The 19,395-nt window shown below is 43.8% G+C and overlaps 3 protein-coding genes across 3 annotated transcripts in view; 2 read left to right on the top strand and 1 right to left on the bottom strand.

The window, feature by feature from the left end:
* rab3db (RAB3D, member RAS oncogene family, b) overlaps nucleotides 1-5,433 on the top strand; it is a 33,247-nt gene extending 27,814 nt beyond the window's left edge. The window contains exon 5 of the mRNA XM_033643779.2: nucleotides 73-5,433. Within this exon, the coding sequence (XP_033499670.1) occupies nucleotides 73-260 (188 nt within the window). The 3' untranslated portion in view covers nucleotides 261-5,433. The remainder of the gene's footprint in view (nucleotides 1-72) is intronic.
* Nucleotides 5,434-8,441: 3,008 nt separating this feature from the next.
* On the top strand, nucleotides 8,442-16,299 carry epor (erythropoietin receptor). Its single transcript, XM_033643726.2, has 8 exons — nucleotides 8,442-8,713; nucleotides 8,885-9,020; nucleotides 9,268-9,434; nucleotides 10,355-10,506; nucleotides 10,587-10,743; nucleotides 10,896-10,983; nucleotides 11,094-11,181; nucleotides 12,445-16,299. The coding sequence occupies exons 1-8, from the start codon at nucleotides 8,611-8,613 to the stop codon at nucleotides 13,177-13,179; spliced, it is 1,626 nt and encodes a 541-aa protein (XP_033499617.1). The 5' UTR covers nucleotides 8,442-8,610; the 3' UTR covers nucleotides 13,180-16,299.
* Nucleotides 16,300-16,688: 389 nt separating this feature from the next.
* Nucleotides 16,689-19,385, bottom strand: swsap1 (SWIM-type zinc finger 7 associated protein 1). Its single transcript, XM_033644417.2, has 2 exons — nucleotides 19,007-19,385; nucleotides 16,689-17,710 (listed from the first exon to the last, which is right to left on the bottom strand). Exons 1-2 carry the CDS (start codon nucleotides 19,274-19,276, stop codon nucleotides 17,144-17,146), a joined length of 837 nt encoding a protein of 278 aa, XP_033500308.1. The 5' UTR covers nucleotides 19,277-19,385; the 3' UTR covers nucleotides 16,689-17,143.
* Between the last annotated feature and the right edge of the window lie 10 nt (nucleotides 19,386-19,395).

Genomic DNA, 19,395 nt, shown 5'->3' with positions numbered 1-19,395 from the left:
GTGTCTATGTGGATTTTAATATGTATACATCTGTTTGTTCGTAGTTAATAAAATCATGTCGCTCCCCCTCAGGTTTCCAGTTCTTTGAGGCCAGTGCGAAGGACAACATCAACGTGAAGCAGGTGTTTGAGCGTCTAGTGGACGTCATCTGTGAGAAGATGAACGAGAGCATGGAGGGAGACATGAACCTCGTACCCAACCACAGGAACCAGGCCCTTAAGGACTCACCTTCAGAGAGCCACGGGGGCTGTGCTTGCTAAACCATCTGCCCTCACACCAGCTCCCCCAACACACACACTCACACACACTGATACTCATACATGAAGACCTTCCTTCTCTGTGCCTCAACCATGTAAAGTGCCGCACCTCTTCCTCTCTCGTCACTGCCGCTCCGCTTTGTCCACACAGCCCAGCATGAACCGAAGGGCAGCTAGCTGAGATAATCTTCATCAGTGCTGTCAGACCCCTCTCCTCCCTAGGCCTGTCTGTCTGTCAGGCTTTTACCTTAAAGAGGCCCACTTCCTGTCTCCGCTCTGTGGTGAGCTGATAGTCCACTAAAACCTGCCCTGTGCTCTGTCCACTCCCGACATCACCCGCCTTGACCACTGCTGCTACATGAGCATTTTAAAGTCAGATATTTGTGCAGATAGCTCGAAAATAGCAGTGCCAAATAGTGTCTGTAGACGGCTGTACTTTTAGCATCCATTGTTTTGTTTGAGATTCATACAGCACATGTGCTTAGGTTGCAGTTTTGTACAGCACACTGGAAATGATGTACGTCTCAGAAAAGGGCATATTGAACTATGTGAGGATTAAAGGAACAGATCCACATTTTGGGAAATAGGTTTATTTGCTATCTTGATACGACTCTCATGTCTGTGTGCTAGAATTGAAGCTACAGCTAGCAGCCGGTTAGCCTAGCTTTGCATGAAGACTGTTTTTTTTTGTTTGGATTAACAAACAAACTCATCCATTTCCATTTTGGTACCTTTGGAGCACGGTGGTTAGCATTGTCGCTTCACAGCAAGAGGGTCCTCTGTGTGGAGTTTGCATGTTCTCCCTGTGTCAGCGTGGGTTTCCTCCAGGTGCTCCAGCTTCCTCCCACAGTCTAAAGACATGCAGGTTAATTGGTGACTCTAAATTGTCCGTAGGTGTGAATGTGAGTGTGAATGGTTGTCTGTCTCTATGTGTCAGCCCTGTGATAGTCTGGTGACCTGTCCAGGGTGAACCCCGCCCTGTTTCCAGTCTTTACGCTAAGCTAAGCTAAGCTAAGCTAAGCTAATCACCTTTAGCTTCATATTTGCTGTACAGATGCGAGAGCGGTATCAATCTTTAAAATAAATCAGATTTTATCAAATGTTGAGTACACTCAGAATTTAAGTTTTCTCTTTCTTTAAAGGAATAGTTCACCTGCAAAATGACCATTTGTATATCAGTGACTCACGTGTGTTACCGTGAATTTGCGAAGACAGCTTTTCTCACACGCCTCCACGGTGAGCAGAGAATCCTAAAAACGGCAAACATCCTTCATGAATTGAAGTAAACGTGTACTGCATTTAGCAACAAACATATATCACACAGCATGTGTACAACAATCAAAGTCTCATTTATCCAGTTATATGCTGAGTACTTACCAAACACATTCAGGTCTGTTTGGGCAGAGTTCAAACCAAGCAGCAGCCTCCGGGGCTGAAAAATGAAGCCAACATGGAAGTGTCAAAAACTGCAGTTGTCTGAACAGCCGATTGAGGCTGGCTCCAAAAGCATGTCAATCCCAACAGACCCCCATGTTAAGATATCCAACTTTACAGCAGAAATAAATGTTTAGAGCCTGGCAAAAAAACACTTTGGGGGTGCCCAGTAGCTCAGCTGGGAGAACAGGCGCCCATGTGTAAAGACCATGTCCTTGCTGCAGTGGCTGCAGGCTCAATCCAACCTTTTGGTCTCTGCAGCTAATTTCAACATTCACGACAACTGTACAAGGGGCTTTTTTAATAGGGCTTTTTGCCTTTAATTGAAAGCACAGTTGTTAGCATCAAAGGGGGAAAGAGGGGGAACGACATGCAGCAAAGGGTGACAGGTTGGAGCCAAACCCGCAGCAAGGACAAGGCCTTTGTACACAGGCCACCTGCTACACCAAGTGAGCCCCAGGGAGATCATTTTTATATAACTCACCTGTTCACACTTTATTCAGGCTTCGGTGGTCTGTCAATAGTGTCCTCGGTTCCTCCACAGCTCCACCCTCTCATCCAAATATGGTCTCTTCTGGCTCCAAAACACCAACATGGCGCTAAAATGCCAAATTTGATGCTTCAAAACAAGAGTCCACAAACCAACGGGTGATGTCACAATAGCTACGACCATTATTTTTGTGGTTCACATGCACACGCATGCCCAGGCACGCTAGTCGGCTGTGCATGAGGCAGTTTGTAATGATGTGTTTACAAAGTCTCCGCAGCTCATGCAGTATAACCCAAGTCTCATGTAACCAGTCATATACTCAGTACTTCCCAAAAGAAAAATATATTTTGCAAACGGATGGTTTTGCTGGTGTTAAACACGGTCCCCCATTGACTTCAATTCATGAAGAATGTTTGCTTTTTTTGGATTCTTCGTTCATCGTGGAGGCGTGTGAGAAAAACAGAGTTATCTTCACAAATTCGAGGTAACTTTGCAGCGAACAACTGAAACACAAATGCTGACTTTGCAGGAGAAGTGTTCTTCTAAATATGGACATGTCAGTGCAGTGAAGCTAAGGAAAACAAATATATTCGTTAATGTTGTTTTTCGGGTTAAAGTCATTATCAGGTGCTGATGATTCGACACTGTAGCCACCCTCTATTGTGAGATGTGAGGTCAGTTATGAAAAGCATAAACAATGATGAAGAGAACCTACCATGTGTCATTGTGAACCTCATCTTTACCTGGATGTTAATGCCAGTCTTGTGGTGCCCTTCGCCTCCCTCAGCGCCTCTCGGAGGCTGCTGAAGCCTTTTCTCATGCACTCATAGTGAGACACCTGGAGGGCGGTGGCGGTAAATATCGTTTAACACTGGTGGCTCTTGTACTCATCACATGACCTGACCTCATGGCATGTCCTCGCTCAACCCCTTTGTGCCACTCTTTCTTTATCGCCTTCTCACACACACACACACACACAACACACACACTCACACACGGCTCCTCTAACTGCAGCATGGCAAAAGAGTTGGCATGGCAAACCTACTATGCTTCATAACTGAGTATTTACAAAGTGGTGAATTATGCTTTTTTCTTGTTACTGACATAATGACTGTTTTGTGGAAATGCAGCACAGTGTATGTGTGTGTGCGTGTGTGTGTGTGTGTACGTGTGTGTGTACTCAGAAAGGGAAGAACACTGATCTCTGAGCAGGATAAATGTCGGGCCTCAAATGTGCTGTAGCCACTATCAGGAGAAGCAGTGAGCTGGTGCACAATGTTAGTTAAAAGGGTCACTTTATTTGCCTTTACTGTAATGTCTCATCTTGTCATTGAAGTGAATGGAAAGAGGTTCTATCTTCTCCACATTATGCTGTATTCGCCATCAGCTACCTGTACATTAAAACGCTTTTTTGCTCCTTTACATATTGTAACATGTCAGTATTGACCTCCCTCTGCTGAAAACCTCTGATTCATGAAATTGAAATACAAAGACTTTAGATTGCACCATAAATCAGGAATAGAAAAAAAGTAACAGTGCCATTTGACCATCCCTGTCCATGTGCAGACTACTGACTGTCAGTTAGTATCAACCGTAACCTCTGCTCCGTGATAGCAGCCTCACGTTGCCATGGCAAAGCCCATCGTTGGGTCACAACTGCACAACTGGTGCTTCGGCCCTGTTGTTGCTGCCAGTGTGCGCTGCTGAGTAGTGATATAGTTTTACAGATGGCTGATATTATCATCTCAGGGGCAGATCACCCCCCCCCCCCCCCAAAATCAAACATACATATTTTCCCTCTTACCTGTGGTGCTGTTTATCAGTCTAGATTGTTTTGATGTGAGTTGCTGAGTGTTGCAGATATCAGCCGTAGAGATGAAAGTGAAATTGCTCAAATGTGGGGTGTTTTTTTAGCACCACAAAGCGAGAGCAGGCAGACATCTGTGATTCACCAACACATTCTCACTCTGACCTTGTCGCACATTGACGTTTGGTCATGGACTTTCCACCTCGAGAGATACAACCTGCAAGGTACCCTGGGTGCGTTGGTCTCTTCTTTCAACATACACTTCTATGTTCACAGGAACTTCAATGTTTACTTTCAGTCTCTTTCAAAATAAACGCACTACGTCAGTACAACACCGTGAATTGACTTTTTTTTTCCTTCAACAACAAACACACATGGTTGGGTTTGGGCCACAGAAACACTTTCGCCGCCTCAGCTTTTGTTCTTGTCCTGCCGCGTTTCCCTCTGACGCACCGGGAAGTTGTAGAGTGACCAAGCTTCCACATACGACGTCAACTTCAGCCTGTTACATGCATCATCTTCTTTCAAGATGCACTTCTGTTTTCACGGGAAATTTACCGTTTACATACAGTCTCGCATTTACTTTTTTTCCTTCAACAACAAAAACACGAGGTTGGGTTTCAGAAAAAAGAACAGGGTTTGGCTTTAGAATCTTACGGGACGGCAACACCGCTCCCTGGGGTGAAAGTCAGTGTTTGTTGGACCCATCCACCACCCAGTTGGACTTTCGCCACCTTGACTTTTGCCTTGTTCCGTCATGACTGTCCGTTTGTCATGCCAGTGTTTAAAGCAGCCTTTTTTCATTGCCACAAGTCACCGCCCAAGCACTGGATTTTGACGACAACCGAGTGAGACCGAGCTCTACACTCAGCTACTCGCACCAAAACAATCTCAACTGATCAATAGCGCTACAGGCAGGAGTAAAATTATGTGTTTTTGATTTGGGGTGAACTGTCCCTTTAAGCTTTGATGCAGTTAGCATGAGGAGGCTGCGTGCAACACTCATAACACTACATTTGTATTTCAACATATGTGCAGGTTAAATGCAATCACAGAGCGTATAATATCTGTGCAAGTTCCACTGAAGGAGCTTCATGGCGGCTGCTGCTTGAACACATACTGAATGTGCTAACCTGTCTGCTGATACTGAATTTTTAACCACCGAAACTACTGACGCTTTGGTACAAATAAGTCTGGAGCATCCGGAGCTGTTAGTCTGGGGTGTGTTCTGTCTCTCCTTCTTATGTTTATGATTTATATGTTGTGTTGCATTCCTGATCGGTCGCCTTCTGAAAGAGGGGAGCTCAGCTCACTGGATCCCTTTATTTTAGGTGCTGAATGTGTTGGATGGAAGCGTTGTGGGGAAAAAATGCATCTTATAAACAAGAATAAATTGAGTATGTTGAAATGTGTACATGGAAATAAAGAATATATTCATTACAAAGGGGACAGTATCATTTCTGATCATTGACTTTAGTTCTTTTTACAAATCAGTCACAGAGTGCACAACATGTTTTTGTGGTGACAGCAGCTTCTAACGTGTGATTTATGACCTCCTAACCCCAAAACACAGGTCAGGGCTTTTTCACGTTTTATCTGAAGAACCAGAGAAACCACACTGCTATTGTCCTCCACAACAATACAGATTTCCTCATCCCCTTCTTCCTTCCACCTAAGTCAGTAACTACCTTCCCCATGCAGGGCCTCTGTATACACTGCTCAGAAACATAAGGGAACACTTGAATCACACATCAGATCTTGACGAACGAATTATTCAAGTTGAAAATCTTTACTGATGTACACTGTGTAATTTGTTGAGAACAAAATGTCATGACAACAGTCAGTGGTGAAAAATTGATGTCACAGGCTGATCCATCTCGTGAATTTTTTTAGGGCAACGCACGTGCCTGTAAACACTTCCGACAGCGTCTGGGCATGCTCCTCATGAGTCAGTGGATGGTGTCCTGGGGGATCTCCTCCCAGACCTGGATCGGGGCATCAGTGAGCTCCTGGACAGTCTGTGGTTGTACTTGGAGGCGTCAGATGCACCGATACATAATGTCCCATAGGTGCTCAGTTGGATTTAGATCAGGGGGAACGAGAGCGCCAGTCAATGGCATCAACACTTCATCATCCAGGAACTGTCTACACACTCTGGACACGTGGCCGGGAGGAACCCAGGGCCCACTGCACCAGGAGGAATCCAGGGCCCACTGTACCAGGAGGAACCCAGGGCCCACTGCACCAGGAGGAACCCAGGGCCCTCTGCACCAGGAGGAACCCAGGGCCCACTGCACCAGGAGGAACCCAGGGCCCACTGCACCAGGAGGAATCCAGGGCCCACTGCACCAGGAGGAACCCAGGGCCCACTGCACCAGGAGGAAGCCAGGGCCCTCTGCACCAGGAGGAACCCAGGGCCCTCTGCACCAGGAGGAAGCAAGGGCCCTCTGCACCAAGAGGAACCCAGGGCCCTCTGCACCAGGAGGAATCCAGGGCCCACTGCACCAGGAGGAACCCAGGGCCCACTGCACCAGGAGGAATCCAGGGCCCACTGCACCAGGAGGAACCCAGGGCCCTCTGCACCAGGAGGAACCCAGGGCCCACTGCACCAGTTGCTCTGAGGATTTCATTCCGGTACCTAACAGCAGTCAGGGTACTGTTGGCTATGACATGGAGGTCTGTGTGACCCTCCAGGGATCTGTCTTCGCAGACCATCACTGATCCACCGCCAAACCGGTCATGCTGGATGATGTCACAGGCAGTGTAACATTCACCACGACGTCTCCAGACTCTTTCACATGTGCTCAGTGTGAACCTGCTCTCATCTGTTAACCTTCCAATTCTGGTGTTCTCTGGCCAACGTCAGTCGGGCTGCACGGTTCTGGGCTGTGAGCACAGGTCCCACTAGAGCAGTGGTTCCCAACTGGTGGGTCTCAGGTCCATCTGAGTGGACCGCAAGCGACTTGCGAATGTGTGAACTTTGTAAGTGAATTTCTGACACAGAGCTTTTAATTTGAAGTACCGTTTCCTTCTGTAGAGTGAGGGTCTAAAGGACAGCTACTTAACAGAGACAGAAAACTCGCTCAACAACATGATGCTGAATATATTAAACAGTGTGGACCTTGCTGGGCTTAACCAGTTTGGAACCACTGCACTTGTGGACATGGGGCCCTCATGCCACCCTCATGGAGTCTGTTTCTGACAGTGTGGTCAGAAACATGCACACCAGCAGCCTGCTGGAGGTCATGTTGTAGGGCTCTGGCAGTGCTCCTCCTGTTCCTCCTCACACAAAGGAGCAGATACCGGTCCTGCTGCTGGGTTGATGCCCTTCTACGGCCCTGTCCTTGTGTAACAGCCGTTCTCCTGGTACTGTATCTCCTCCATGCTCTTGAGACTGTGCTGGGAGACACAGCAAACCTTCATATGGATGTGCCATCCTGGAGGAGCTGGACTACCTGATTGGGCTGCAGGTACACTAGCAGAAGACCAAACTAGAGTAGAATCAGTGAGGAAGGATAAGGAGAGAGCAACTGTCTGTGGACACCACATGTAAAAACATTCCCTTTTTGGGGGTTGTCTTGCTTTTGCCTCTCCATTGCACCTGTTGTCACTTCGATTTGCACCAAAGCAGCTGAAACTGATTCACAATCACTTGTGCTTCCTAATGGACACATTGATATCCCTGAAGTTTCACTGACCTGGTGTTATACTGTGACCATTAAGTGTTCCCTTATTTTTTTTGAGCAGTGTACTTCAAAACTTACATTCATTTTTACCAAACTGGCCTAAAAATGAAGCTGAAATTAGGTTCAAAAGTTTCACCATCTGCAGCTGAATGTCGTCATGCGAGTGAAATGCAGCTTCTCTTTTACATCAGTACCCTTCCCACCCCACTGGGATCAGGATGTCTTGTCCCCCTGTCACCTGATGTAAAGAGGCGCTGAATTGCATTTAAACTGCCGGGGATGGGCCGTTACGCCCCCCTGGACCACTTATCATGGGTGAAGAAACAGGGGTGTCTGCAGCGCCGATAATGCTGGTCAAACGAAGAAAACGTGAGTGCAGTGAGTAGATAAGAAACCGTTTAGGCCTGTTGCTGTAGGTGTGTGAGCACTCTGCGGTTTCCGTTACTTGGGCAAGTGCAGGGATTAATTTACAGTTCAGCCACGAGACAGTGCTCACACATACGCATTTAAAAACATATAGAAGTATATATTTCATTTTCCTCATGCTTCGTTATCTATCTATCTATCTATCTATCTATCTATCTATCTATCTAACCCAACGTTTGCGCGCTTTTACGCACGCCCATGTCTCACCTCCTCTCTCCCCACAGCGACACAAACAACTCGTGAACATCAATGAGCGCATGCTTCGCGCCCATCAACCACAGAGTACGAGTATCCCCGCCCCTCCACTGACTTTTGGAGAAAGTAAACAGCTCGGCTCTACGCACCTTATCGCTCACAAGCAGGCGCGTGACCGCGGTGCGCTATCCATTGGTATCTAAACAAAAACACAAGCCTCCCCTGCAGCACACGCGTTAGTGGCAGGTTGTTTTCCAGTTATGCATTCTGGCAAAAGAAAGCCAAAGTCTTTCCGTTAACAGAGAAGACAGGACGATGATATGTGATCACCTGAGCAGACTGTTGGCGCTTTTCGTGATTTTCTGCGCCATGCGGAAAGCTTCCATCGTCCAGGGTGCGCGAGATTTCGAAAAGAAAGGTAAGGCAACTTTTTTTTTAATTGTCACCTGCTGTGAAAACAAAGAGAAAGTTTTAAAGTAAGTTAAGTGCAAACTTTGGGAACAAATAATGCTTTTAGTAAACGTTTATTTCTTTCAGTATAGGTGACCAAAGAGCTTTTGGCTTCTCACACTTGTCTTTATCTCCTCAGTGTCTATTCTGCTGAAAGAGGAACCAGAAAACCCAAAGTGCTTTGCTGAAGGCAGGAAGGACTTCACGTGCTTCTGGGAGGAAGATGAAGAGAGGGCCGGCTCTGTGGATCAGTACTCCTTCACATATACCTACCAGTGAGTCACATTCAGTGTGTAACAATAAGCCATGTGGCGTCCAGTGCTGTCAGTGTACCGGTGTTCTTATACGGACTACTTTACTCTTCTCTTTTTGTAATGCAACTAACAGGCCCCAGATAAAACTATATTTGAGTGACTGAAACTGTTTTTAAAGAGATGGTTCTTAATAATACCACTCAGCATAGTGCTCTGTGACCTCTCTCTGAAGCCATGGTGTGTGTGTGTCTTCCTCTGTCCCGAGCAGGAATGAGAACAGCAGCAGGTGCCCGCTGAGAGTCCTCCCTGCAGCAGGCGGGAAGAGGCTGTTCGTCTGCCACCTGAATCGAACCCAGATGTTTGTCCAAATGGACATAGAAGTTCACCGGGGGGGAATACTGCTCCACAAGCGCAGCCTTCTCATCGAGCTTGTATGTAAGTTACCTTACCTACTACACAGTACAGTCAGAGAACTTAAAAAGGTTTGTGTGTGAACGATGTGCCTCTAAAATTCCTGTTTTAATTCATGTTGTCATATTAACAACTGACCACTTGTGTGTGAAAGCGGTGACAAAGCTGTGGTGATAAACTCACTGAGCATTATCACCCACATTTGCAGTTCCCCTCAGCTCTAGTGTTTTAATCTCTTTCAGTTTTGGTTGTACAGACTATAACTTTACTGTTTTAGTGCACCATCACGACTCACTTCAACATTGATTTTAGCTGCATCAGGTTATTTGTTTTTAGAGAATGAGCTCTAAAAAAGCAGTGCCGGCCCTACCACATTAGGAGCCCTAGGCTGTATGTTGTACCTGCATTTGGTGGCAAAATTCCAGCAGGAAATGTCACAAGGTCTGGGTCTATTGCAAACACTTTTCGTAGCAAAACTCTGGCTGGAAACTCAGCGATGTCTAGGTAAAAAAACAACCGCTTTTGTGGCACTATCACAGGTGGAAACACACCAAAAGGTCACTAAAAAACAGCGTTTGCTGGCTAAGAAGCTGTTGGAAACAATGCAATGACTAAAAACACCTGGTTTAGTTGTCTGTTGGTGTCTTGTCTGGCCTACTGTAGGTGTCATGCCATCCACTGTCCTGATGACAAAGTCAGCTCATATACTATGTCAATTCAGAAACGATGATATATGTGATAAAATGTACGAATATAACGTGGTTTGCAGAAACGTACAATGCCAACATTTTATCTGCCGATTGGGTTGGAATGTGACATCAGGGTATGTGAAGCTACTGGAGCAGTGTTTCAGGGTCTGACAGACTTTTGATGAGGAATGATCTTACCTTGACTTCCTTCAAAATCCTCCCTAACAAACTGCCTCCTGTCTCTCTGCATGGCAGTTCTGCTGGACCCTCCAGCTAACGTGACGGTGAGGAACATGAGTAAGCAAGGTCAGCTGAATGTCAGCTGGGTTCCTCCTCCTCTCAAGTACATGGATGACAGCATGATGTATGAGGTCAGCTACACAACAGTGGACAGCCACGTGGTGCAGGTAGGACGGTTATTTAGATTTAGATATAGGTTTGCTGAAAGACATTTACCTGTATTGATGAGTTGAGGACTGTTTTGCAGGTGGAGGTGGTACGCGCCAGCTCACAGTTGATCCTGAGGGGCCTCCAGCCAGGCAAGAAGTACAAGGTGCAAGTCCGTGTGAAGCTGGATGGGATTAGCTATAATGGCTATTGGAGTGCATGGAGTTACCCGGTGTTCATGGAAACACTGCCTGCAGGTGAGTGGTGTCACATATTCCCAGCAGCATAGGTATCTTTTGAAAGGAAACATGCAAAGATCCAATATTGGTTTTACCTCTTTTTTTTTTTTGAACATTTTATTTATATGTTATCGGTGATGAAGTTTTTGATCTTTCTGTGCTCCCTCCAGAGCTCGACCTGCTCATCATCTGCCTGACTCTTATCATCTCCTTCATTCTCATCGTGCTGTCTGTCACTGTGCTCCTGTCCCACCGAAGGTCGGATAACCAGCCACACACAGCTTATTTAGCTCTGTCAGAATCTTACTTACTCATTAATAAAAAAAGAAAAATGTAGATTAAATTTCTAGCATCTGTGCTCTTTTCAGTTTTGTTGTAAAGAAGATCTGGCCGACTATTCCAACTCCTGACAGCAAGTTCCAAGGCCTTTTCACTGATTATGGTGGAGACTTCAAGGTAAGAGCAAGACAAGTTTACAGCCATGCTAGCGCCCCCTTTACTGTGTCTGTCAGGTTTGTGTTTCCCTCTTGCTACTAGCTGCTCGCTACTTCCTGCTATCAGCTGTTTCCTGTTTATCCACCGCCAGTGGGTCGCACGTGCGGCATCATCAACAGCTCCTCAAAAAAGTCTTCAACAGCCCCTCCCGTGGCGGAAGGCCGCCTCGGTCTGTTTAAACTAAAAGGGTTCTGCCAATATGTCTACCCTACGAGGCGGAAGAATTGGGCACCTCGGATCAACTCGCCAATCTGGCTGTGTGTCTCAATGCTCACAGCTTGCCGGCAAAACGGCCCAACATTCGCCGAAAATCTGGCAGTGTAAACGGGGCTTCAAGTGGACAGCCAAGACACATCGCCGTTAACACCTGTGTCGATCATGCTTTTCCAGCAGACCACTTGTGTTCAAATGTTGTTACTGCCTACGGCACTTAGGCTGGTAGGTCCCCATGCACAGTTGTTATGTCAACACTGGCTAGCTGCTTGCTCACCGCATCATAATTCAGTTTATGATATCCTACGAATCAGCACCCCATAAATGAAGTTACGGACTTAAAATAAAGTTACGTACTTAACGTAAAGTTACTTTGGTTAGGTGTAGGGAATAAGAAACATGGTGATGACGTACCTTAAAATTACTCAAAGTTTACTTATAGTTCACACAGTTCTGGAGTCTTGGGGGCAAGTCCTGTGCTTTTGACCCAACAACCACCCCACCAACCTACCTCCTTACGGGACTGCTTCCTTCCTTAACCTCTGTCAACGCATTGGTCGCCTGATCGCAGCCTTCCCAAATACGTAGGTCATACTTAAATTACTGGCTCATGATTACATGGGATATATACAAATTTTAGTCTACTTTTAGGAGGAAAATGTGTGAACAGTGCATGAGAACAGCCTAGCTTGTTAGCATGCTCGCTAGTGAAGGTAATGGTTGTGTCGATACAGCTAGAGATACCGCCGTCAGCAGAATTCAACATGTCTTCCATAGGGCAAAACAATGCACAGTCATGAAACACTTCGCCTTTTGGTAGGTAATTGGAGGTGTAAATTTTGCTTGACAAATTAGACATTGGCAGATTTGCACAGGATTAAGATCACAGATGATCGCCGCAATTACTACAAATTACCAGAGGTCCTATGGTAATACTAGTCCCATGTGAATGGGGCTTAAGTCAGAAATATTTACAGAGTTGTCATAATCCGTTGTTGTGTTTTTGTACAGGAGTGGTTGGGGCAGACAAATGGAGGCATATGGATGACTCCAGCTTTCTTCTACCCAGAAGAATGCCCCTCTCCTCTGGAGGTCCTGTCCGAGCTCAGCCCTTGTCCCGCACTGCCTTTCCCACCTCTTCCACCCAAGGCCTCTCGAGCTTTGACTACAGGCAGGAAGGAGGACATAAAGACAGGGCTAGATGCGAGAGAGCCGTTGGGAAGGGGTGATTCTGCTCTGACAGACGGATGGAGAACCACACCACATGACCATTGGCTGATGGACCGCCTACGGGCGCTCCACCAGAACCCTGTTCCCTGCTCCCAATTATCTCTGCTGGAGTCCCAAGATGCCTATGTCACCCTAAGTGCCAACAACTGCAGTGAAGACGAACACCTGGATGACGTTCTCGAGGAGACCTTACCCCTTGAGGTGCTTTTTGCTTCCAGAAAGACGCTGTTGTGTGAATCTCACTCCGACTTGGGATCTGTGCAGCAGAGCTCTGGGTCAGGTCGTCTTTCGTCACAGTCCAGCTTTGAGTACCCAAACCACCCCTGGATGTCCAAAGGTCCTGGGTACACCTACATGGCAGTGGCAGACTCTGGGGTCTCTATGGATTACAGCCCCATGAGCAGAGTAGACGACATTGGAAAGGTGGTTATCTACGCCAATGAGTACAAGAATGAGATCCCTGCTCATAAAAGACCCTTCCTGTCAAGGCAGTACCCCATCCATGATGACAGATGAGACAAAGCAAAGCTGGACGGGCTGCGTGTGGACTGACCCTTTAAGCACTTGGTGAGGGTTTTTTGGATACTCACCCAAAGCTACTTGGCTTCTTATCAACTGTTAAGAAAGGTGTACCAAGGATTTGGGAGGTGAGCAACACTGAAGTGTAAGCTAACGGACTCAGGAAGAAGAGTCCACTGGATGTGCAAACATCATTTCTACTTTATCCAAACGGCAGCTGTGGTTTACACCACATACTGATATTCAGTGCAAAGGTCTGCATGCTGATCTGTAAGTATCCTCTCCTGTAGATCAGAGCAGAAATTTAAGTTGAGGGAGCAAACTGAGCAAAGTGTACAGAATGGCTATTAGGTTAAAATACAGAATAGAACATCCTGAAATAGAAGACTGAACAGCACAGGCCAACGCTCCTTCCCTGTTTCTTTGATTTGTCTTAAAGTATAAGGCTGGTGGTATTCCATATTTTTTCTATTGTCAACAAATCCTGACCATAAGTGTTGCCTCTATAGCCTGATATAGCTTAACCTCTCTTTCATCATACCACTATCTTGATGACGTGAATATTCGCAAGTTGTTAACATTGGAATCTACTGTTCATCCCATGTGATATAAATCAACCCAACTGCAAGAAAAAATGTTGGCGTTCTGTTTCTGCAAACGATGAATATGTTACATTGCTACGTTATTATGTAGCAGATACTGAAACGTTATGTCTCTAACAACGCTGTGGTAAATGTAGTTATGTTTTTGCACAAAGTTTTTTGGTCATGGTTAGGAAAAGATCATGTTTTGGCTGAAAGTACCCACCCTAGGTTGCATAAAAGCCACTGGAAAAGTGGTAACAGGTTGCTCAAAAACAGCTTAATGGCACAAAAGCCGCTGAAGCGTGGTCATGGGTTGCTAATAAAACAAACGCTGTTGTTTGCTTGAAATACCCACATTTGGTGGCAGAATCCTAGCAGGAAAGGTAGCAATGTGTGGGTGTACAGCAACCGCTTTTCGTAGCACTATCACTACTGACAACACGTCAACAGGTCACTGAAAAACAGTGTTTGCTGGCTAGGAAGCTGTTGGAAACCATCCTGATGACAAAGCCAGCTCATATCCTGCATCATTTTAGAAAAATTAATATAATATGTATGATAAAACGCACAAATATAACGTAGTTTGCAGAAACGTACAATCCCAACATTTTCTCCTGGCGACTGGGCTGCATGAACAGAATGTTAGCATGCTAATATATGCTCACAGTGGCAATGTCAACCTGCCATTAGCCTCAGCTGTGCTTTGCATTTAGTGCTAATTAGCAATCATTAGCATGCTAACACTGTGGAGTATGATGGTTAAAACTAAGACATTATAACTGAAATGTCAACATACCGATGTTTACCATGTTCACCATCGTAGTTCTTACCATCATACTTTACAGTGTTAGCATGCTAATGATTGATTATTAGCACTAAATGCAAAGCACAGCTGAGGCTAACAGGAAAGTCATGTTTGTAGGTATCTGGTCATGAACCAAAGTACTGGACAAATAAAAATTTTAACTAATGATGGTGGTAGATTCAAAACTTAATAGATCCTCTGGGGATCCTGAATGTTTGTACAACTTTAATGGCAATCCATTAAGTATTTGCTAAGATACTTCAGTCTGGACTAAAGTGTTGAGAGATTGCAATTCTTAGAATGATGCAACTAACATAATTAAAATCACATAATAACTCAGCCATTGCGCCGTCTGACTCGTTCCTTTATTATGATGAACATGGGTACTGTGGTTTGGTTTGAGTCAAACTCACATATATTGTCATAGTACCTCACTAGAGCACCAAATGTGTATCATTCCACTGCTGAAAATAGTCCCCCGTCAATTGCACCATTTACACCTGTTTGACTAACATTTTTTACAAACTACAGTGCCCAGCTGTCTGCAGAAATTAGAGTATTTTTTTGAAAATTAAACTATATATTTGTGACCTGTTTTTAAAGATTTCAGCAAGAACCAGTGGGCTTGAGTTTGAGTAGGAAAGTGAGAAAGCACTGAGAAACATACTAACACTGTTGGTTTTGGAATGAGTTGACAAAAAACAAAGATATGGAATAGTCCCCACTTTACACTTTAGAATACCCTTAAATTTAAACCTAACAGCTTACACTTGAACTCAAAAAACTCACTGTATTTGTACATAATATTGTGATTATTTTTGTATTGTATTGTATTTTGTATTTTATCACAAGGACAATCCTGAAAGAAACAAAGTAAAAGCAGTACTACTGTAGGCATTCTCATGTAACTGTAGTTGTTAGTTTCTTATCATGTTGAAGTTTTGAGTCACTGCTGCCATCTAAAGAGCAGAGTGTGTACAGGATGTCTTCACTTTAACATTTCTATTCAAAACATTTTTAATTCATTGTTGTTTTTAAGTCAGACTAAATAATATCCATGTGTTTTTATGCTTGTTTGATTTTGTGGCTTAGAAAAAAATATATAGCAACTGAAATTTTAGCTCTTTTAAAAAATATGTAAAAAAAAAAAAAATATTTCTGAACATTGTGGAGTATTTTTGAAAATTAAAGTTTTAGGGTAGTGTGACACAAAAAGGAAACAAAGCTCAAAACCCCACAACCAACTGGTTTTCTCTAGGAATTGTTGCATATTTTTGACAACAGCAATTAATAATTTATCAAAGATGACTAAACGAAATTTTATTATTTTACATTTGTGGGTGACATCATTATTATTATTATTCAAGCTTCTGTTCCTTTTCTGAAATAAATATTTTAATATAAAGTTATCCTCCTGTAGTGTATGTATTATTTTGCTCTATGTTTTTCTTTTTCTGAAACATTCAAAATAATGTTCTGTATGGATAATGATATTATTTTATAAAATAAGTATTTTCTATATTTCTTCTGATTTTTTTTTTTTTTAAATACTTCAACTGTGATATCAGCCACTTCAGTCCAACACCTTACATGTTAACCCTTTGAAACCTGAGCAAACTGGCTTGATTTTTTTTTTTTCAAAAACATGACAAGAAGGCAATTAGCAAAGAAAAAAGAAATGAACCAAAAAAATTGCAAGAAATGAGTAAAAAAGAGAAAATTAAAAACAAGACATTTAGTTAAAAAAAGGAAAAATACATTGTTAAATTATAAATTAAATAAATAATAAATGCAATAAATAAATCTTTTATAAAAAATCTGACATAATTTTAAAGTGTAATAATATAAATTATAAATATATATATTCCCTAGTCCCCCCCCCCCATTTTTCTTTAATTAATTGTATAAATTTATAATTTTTTTTTTTTTTTTTTTTACAATTTGTAGGACATTTCTTACCAAGCCTCGTTGCCTTTTTTCAAAGGGTTTAAATACTTGCAAAAGGCGTCTGAAAGCAGCTCAAGAAAAGCGATGTCGCTCCAATGTTGTAATTCAGTGGTTTTCAACCTGAGAGGTCACAAGATGATTAAGGAGAGATGAAAACAGAAAAACGAATATGCTATAAAATATGTTTATTTTTTCTGTGCTTTGGTCGCAGGTAGACTTTGCCCAGTTTTAAGGGGTCCTGAGCCAAAAATGTTGGTAACAACTGTTTATTTTAAAACATTCCTTGATGTCTTTATAAATGTTTTCATTGTGTAAGATTTATTCATGTGTTTTACAAAAGTTTGTGTCATTAAAAATTTCAACTCATTAAATGTTGTATATCTACAGCCACTGTGGTTCAGTTAGCTGATATCTGAGAGGTGAGCAGCAGATGACATCATGCTGTCTGCTCATGTGTGAATGATGTGCTCAACATAAACAGTGAAGTAAAAAGGCCTATCATGCTGCAGAGCATTATCACTGCAAATACCTGACTGCTAAAAAATGAGCTTTTTCTCTGAACAAAAAGTGAACAAATCAACATTCAGTTTCTCTCCCGCTGCTACAGTCTTTGACACAGACACTTTCAAACCAACTTAAACTCCATTGAACCATCAGGGGAAATTAACAGCTGCCACTCCTGAGCTACAGCCAGTCTGTCCTCACAGCCTTTGGTACCAGAGGCCTCTGTGATGCCGGTCCCAGAAAGGTAAATGTTCCACACCTCCTGCAGTCCAGCTGCAGCAGCTTCATAGCTCCTGTCTCGGTCCAGAGTACAGCGCACCTGGAAGTAGCGATCAAGAACATCGAGGATTGGATCCGTGGCAGAGGCCTCCCTGCCGGCTTGCCCAGAGTCGACCTCTGACTGGAAAGATGCGATGACGCGACAGGGGGCCAAGCTGGAGCAGCGCTGTTTCAGGAGCTGCGTGAGGAAGGCAGCGCTGTCGCACAGCAGCGCAGACAGGTGTGCAGCGCGGGACAGTCCTGGGTGAAGTCCACTGTGGCTGCCTCCTCCAGGACCACACAGGTAGCCCTCCAGCCGGTCGACTATGATCAGTGAGGGAGGGGTGGGAGATGTGTTGGTGGACTCGTGAAGACTGGCAACCTGCTGCAGCAGCTCCTCCAATGTCTTGGGATACGAAAACTTGATTTTCTTTACAAAAAAAAAAAAAAGAAAATATAATGAACTGACAGACAGAAGCTGGATGAATAAAGGTAGCTGCTCAGAAATTAGATTTTTTTAGTCCTTGAAATAGCAAAAAAAAATGCCCATCACAGTTTCTCAGAGCCCAATACACACCATGTTTTCTGTCCGACCATTAGTCTAAAGCTCAAACATATTCAGACAAGGCACAAGTTTCACATTTAAGAAGCTGGAGTCAGAGACTGTTTGGCATGTTTGCTTGAAAAATGGTCGACACTCCATCTGTCCTGTTTAATACACGTATAATCTGTCCCTTCTAACTTGACCTGTGGTATGATGGTGCCTCTGTAACCTGTGAGTTTATCCCATTTACTCCATCACATATCAATGTTTAACTCTCTGATGGGTCCCCCCGCCCCCACCCAAATGTTTTCTTTGGTTATTTATTTCACTTACATATTTTTCTTTTATGTGTGTGTTTTTTTGTTTTGTTTTGTTTGTCCATTTTTCCCCTTGTGATTTTTTTTCTTGACTTCTTGAGTAGTAATGTTACGTTAAAAGGAAAAATGCAGTGATGCATAGATATACGTAAATAAACTTATCCTGCTTTTACAAATTAAAATAGTTGTTAAAAAAAGACAAGAAAAGAAAATGGCCAACACAATTAATTGATTATGAAAATAGCTGCTATTTATTTTCTGTCCTCAGTTTTAAATGTTAAACAGTTAATAAATAAATTGATTGTACACAAATCTATCAGTTAGTTGTCAACAATTAATTGTCAATCTGGGGGGGGGGGGCATGGCATGAAAAGTTTAGTTTTGTTTGCAATTGTATTCTTTGTATTTTTTTTGCTCTCTAAGGATTCGTTTCTAAACATAACTTGAGCCAAGTACATGACTGCTTATGCTGCTGGAGCACCAACGTACACTGTCGCGTCTTTCCCCAAAAATTAGGGTTCCAAAAAAAGAAAAGAAAGACAGGAAAAGGGTGAGGAGGCACACTGACCTTGTTATTAATAAATAAATACATAAATAAAATCTAAAGGTGCATGAGGGAGACATGGATCAAGAGAGTCAGGGCAGGGGGCCCACAGAAACTGCTTGTGCACAGGGCTCAGAATGTGGTGCTCCGCCCCTGGTTGTACGTGAGAGATTTTTCACAACCTGGCAACCCAAAGCTTGGTCTCAGAACTGGTTTACTCATCTTTAAAGCATTAATAAATGATTAATTAACAAAAAACAATCCATTTATTACAACTTTATATGTCACAAGCACACAGTTTGAGAGGAAAGCGATGTGTACCTTTAGACTCTCTGTGCTCAGGCAGGGGACACACTTCTGCAGACACACCGGGAGGCTCTGGATTTGTGTCTGGGTGAAGAACATGACTCTCATGCCCACCTCTGAGGCAGCTGTCACGGCCGCCATCAGCAGCACGGAGCGGCTGATGCTGGTGTCTCCGACCAGCAGCGTGCTGCAGGTTAACGGTGACGGAGGAGTGACGGTGAGCTCCTTCTTCACTTCCGTCTGTGACATAAAAGTCCTGAACACGAGTGTTAAAATGTCTGTCATGACTGATCCACTTTTTCTAACGTTATGTCGTTAGACAGTGACATTAACGCTGAAGTTTCCCGCGTCTGTTTACATGTTGCACTCTGGTGTTCGTGCTGCTGCGGTCCGTGTGAAAACCG

The sequence above is a fragment of the Epinephelus lanceolatus genome, chromosome 18, assembly GCF_041903045.1.
Source record: "Epinephelus lanceolatus isolate andai-2023 chromosome 18, ASM4190304v1, whole genome shotgun sequence".
Classification (NCBI taxonomy): domain Eukaryota; kingdom Metazoa; phylum Chordata; class Actinopteri; order Perciformes; family Serranidae; genus Epinephelus; species Epinephelus lanceolatus.
The sequence above is the reverse complement of the archived record's forward strand: the minus strand, read 5'-3'. Positions and strand labels throughout refer to the sequence as shown.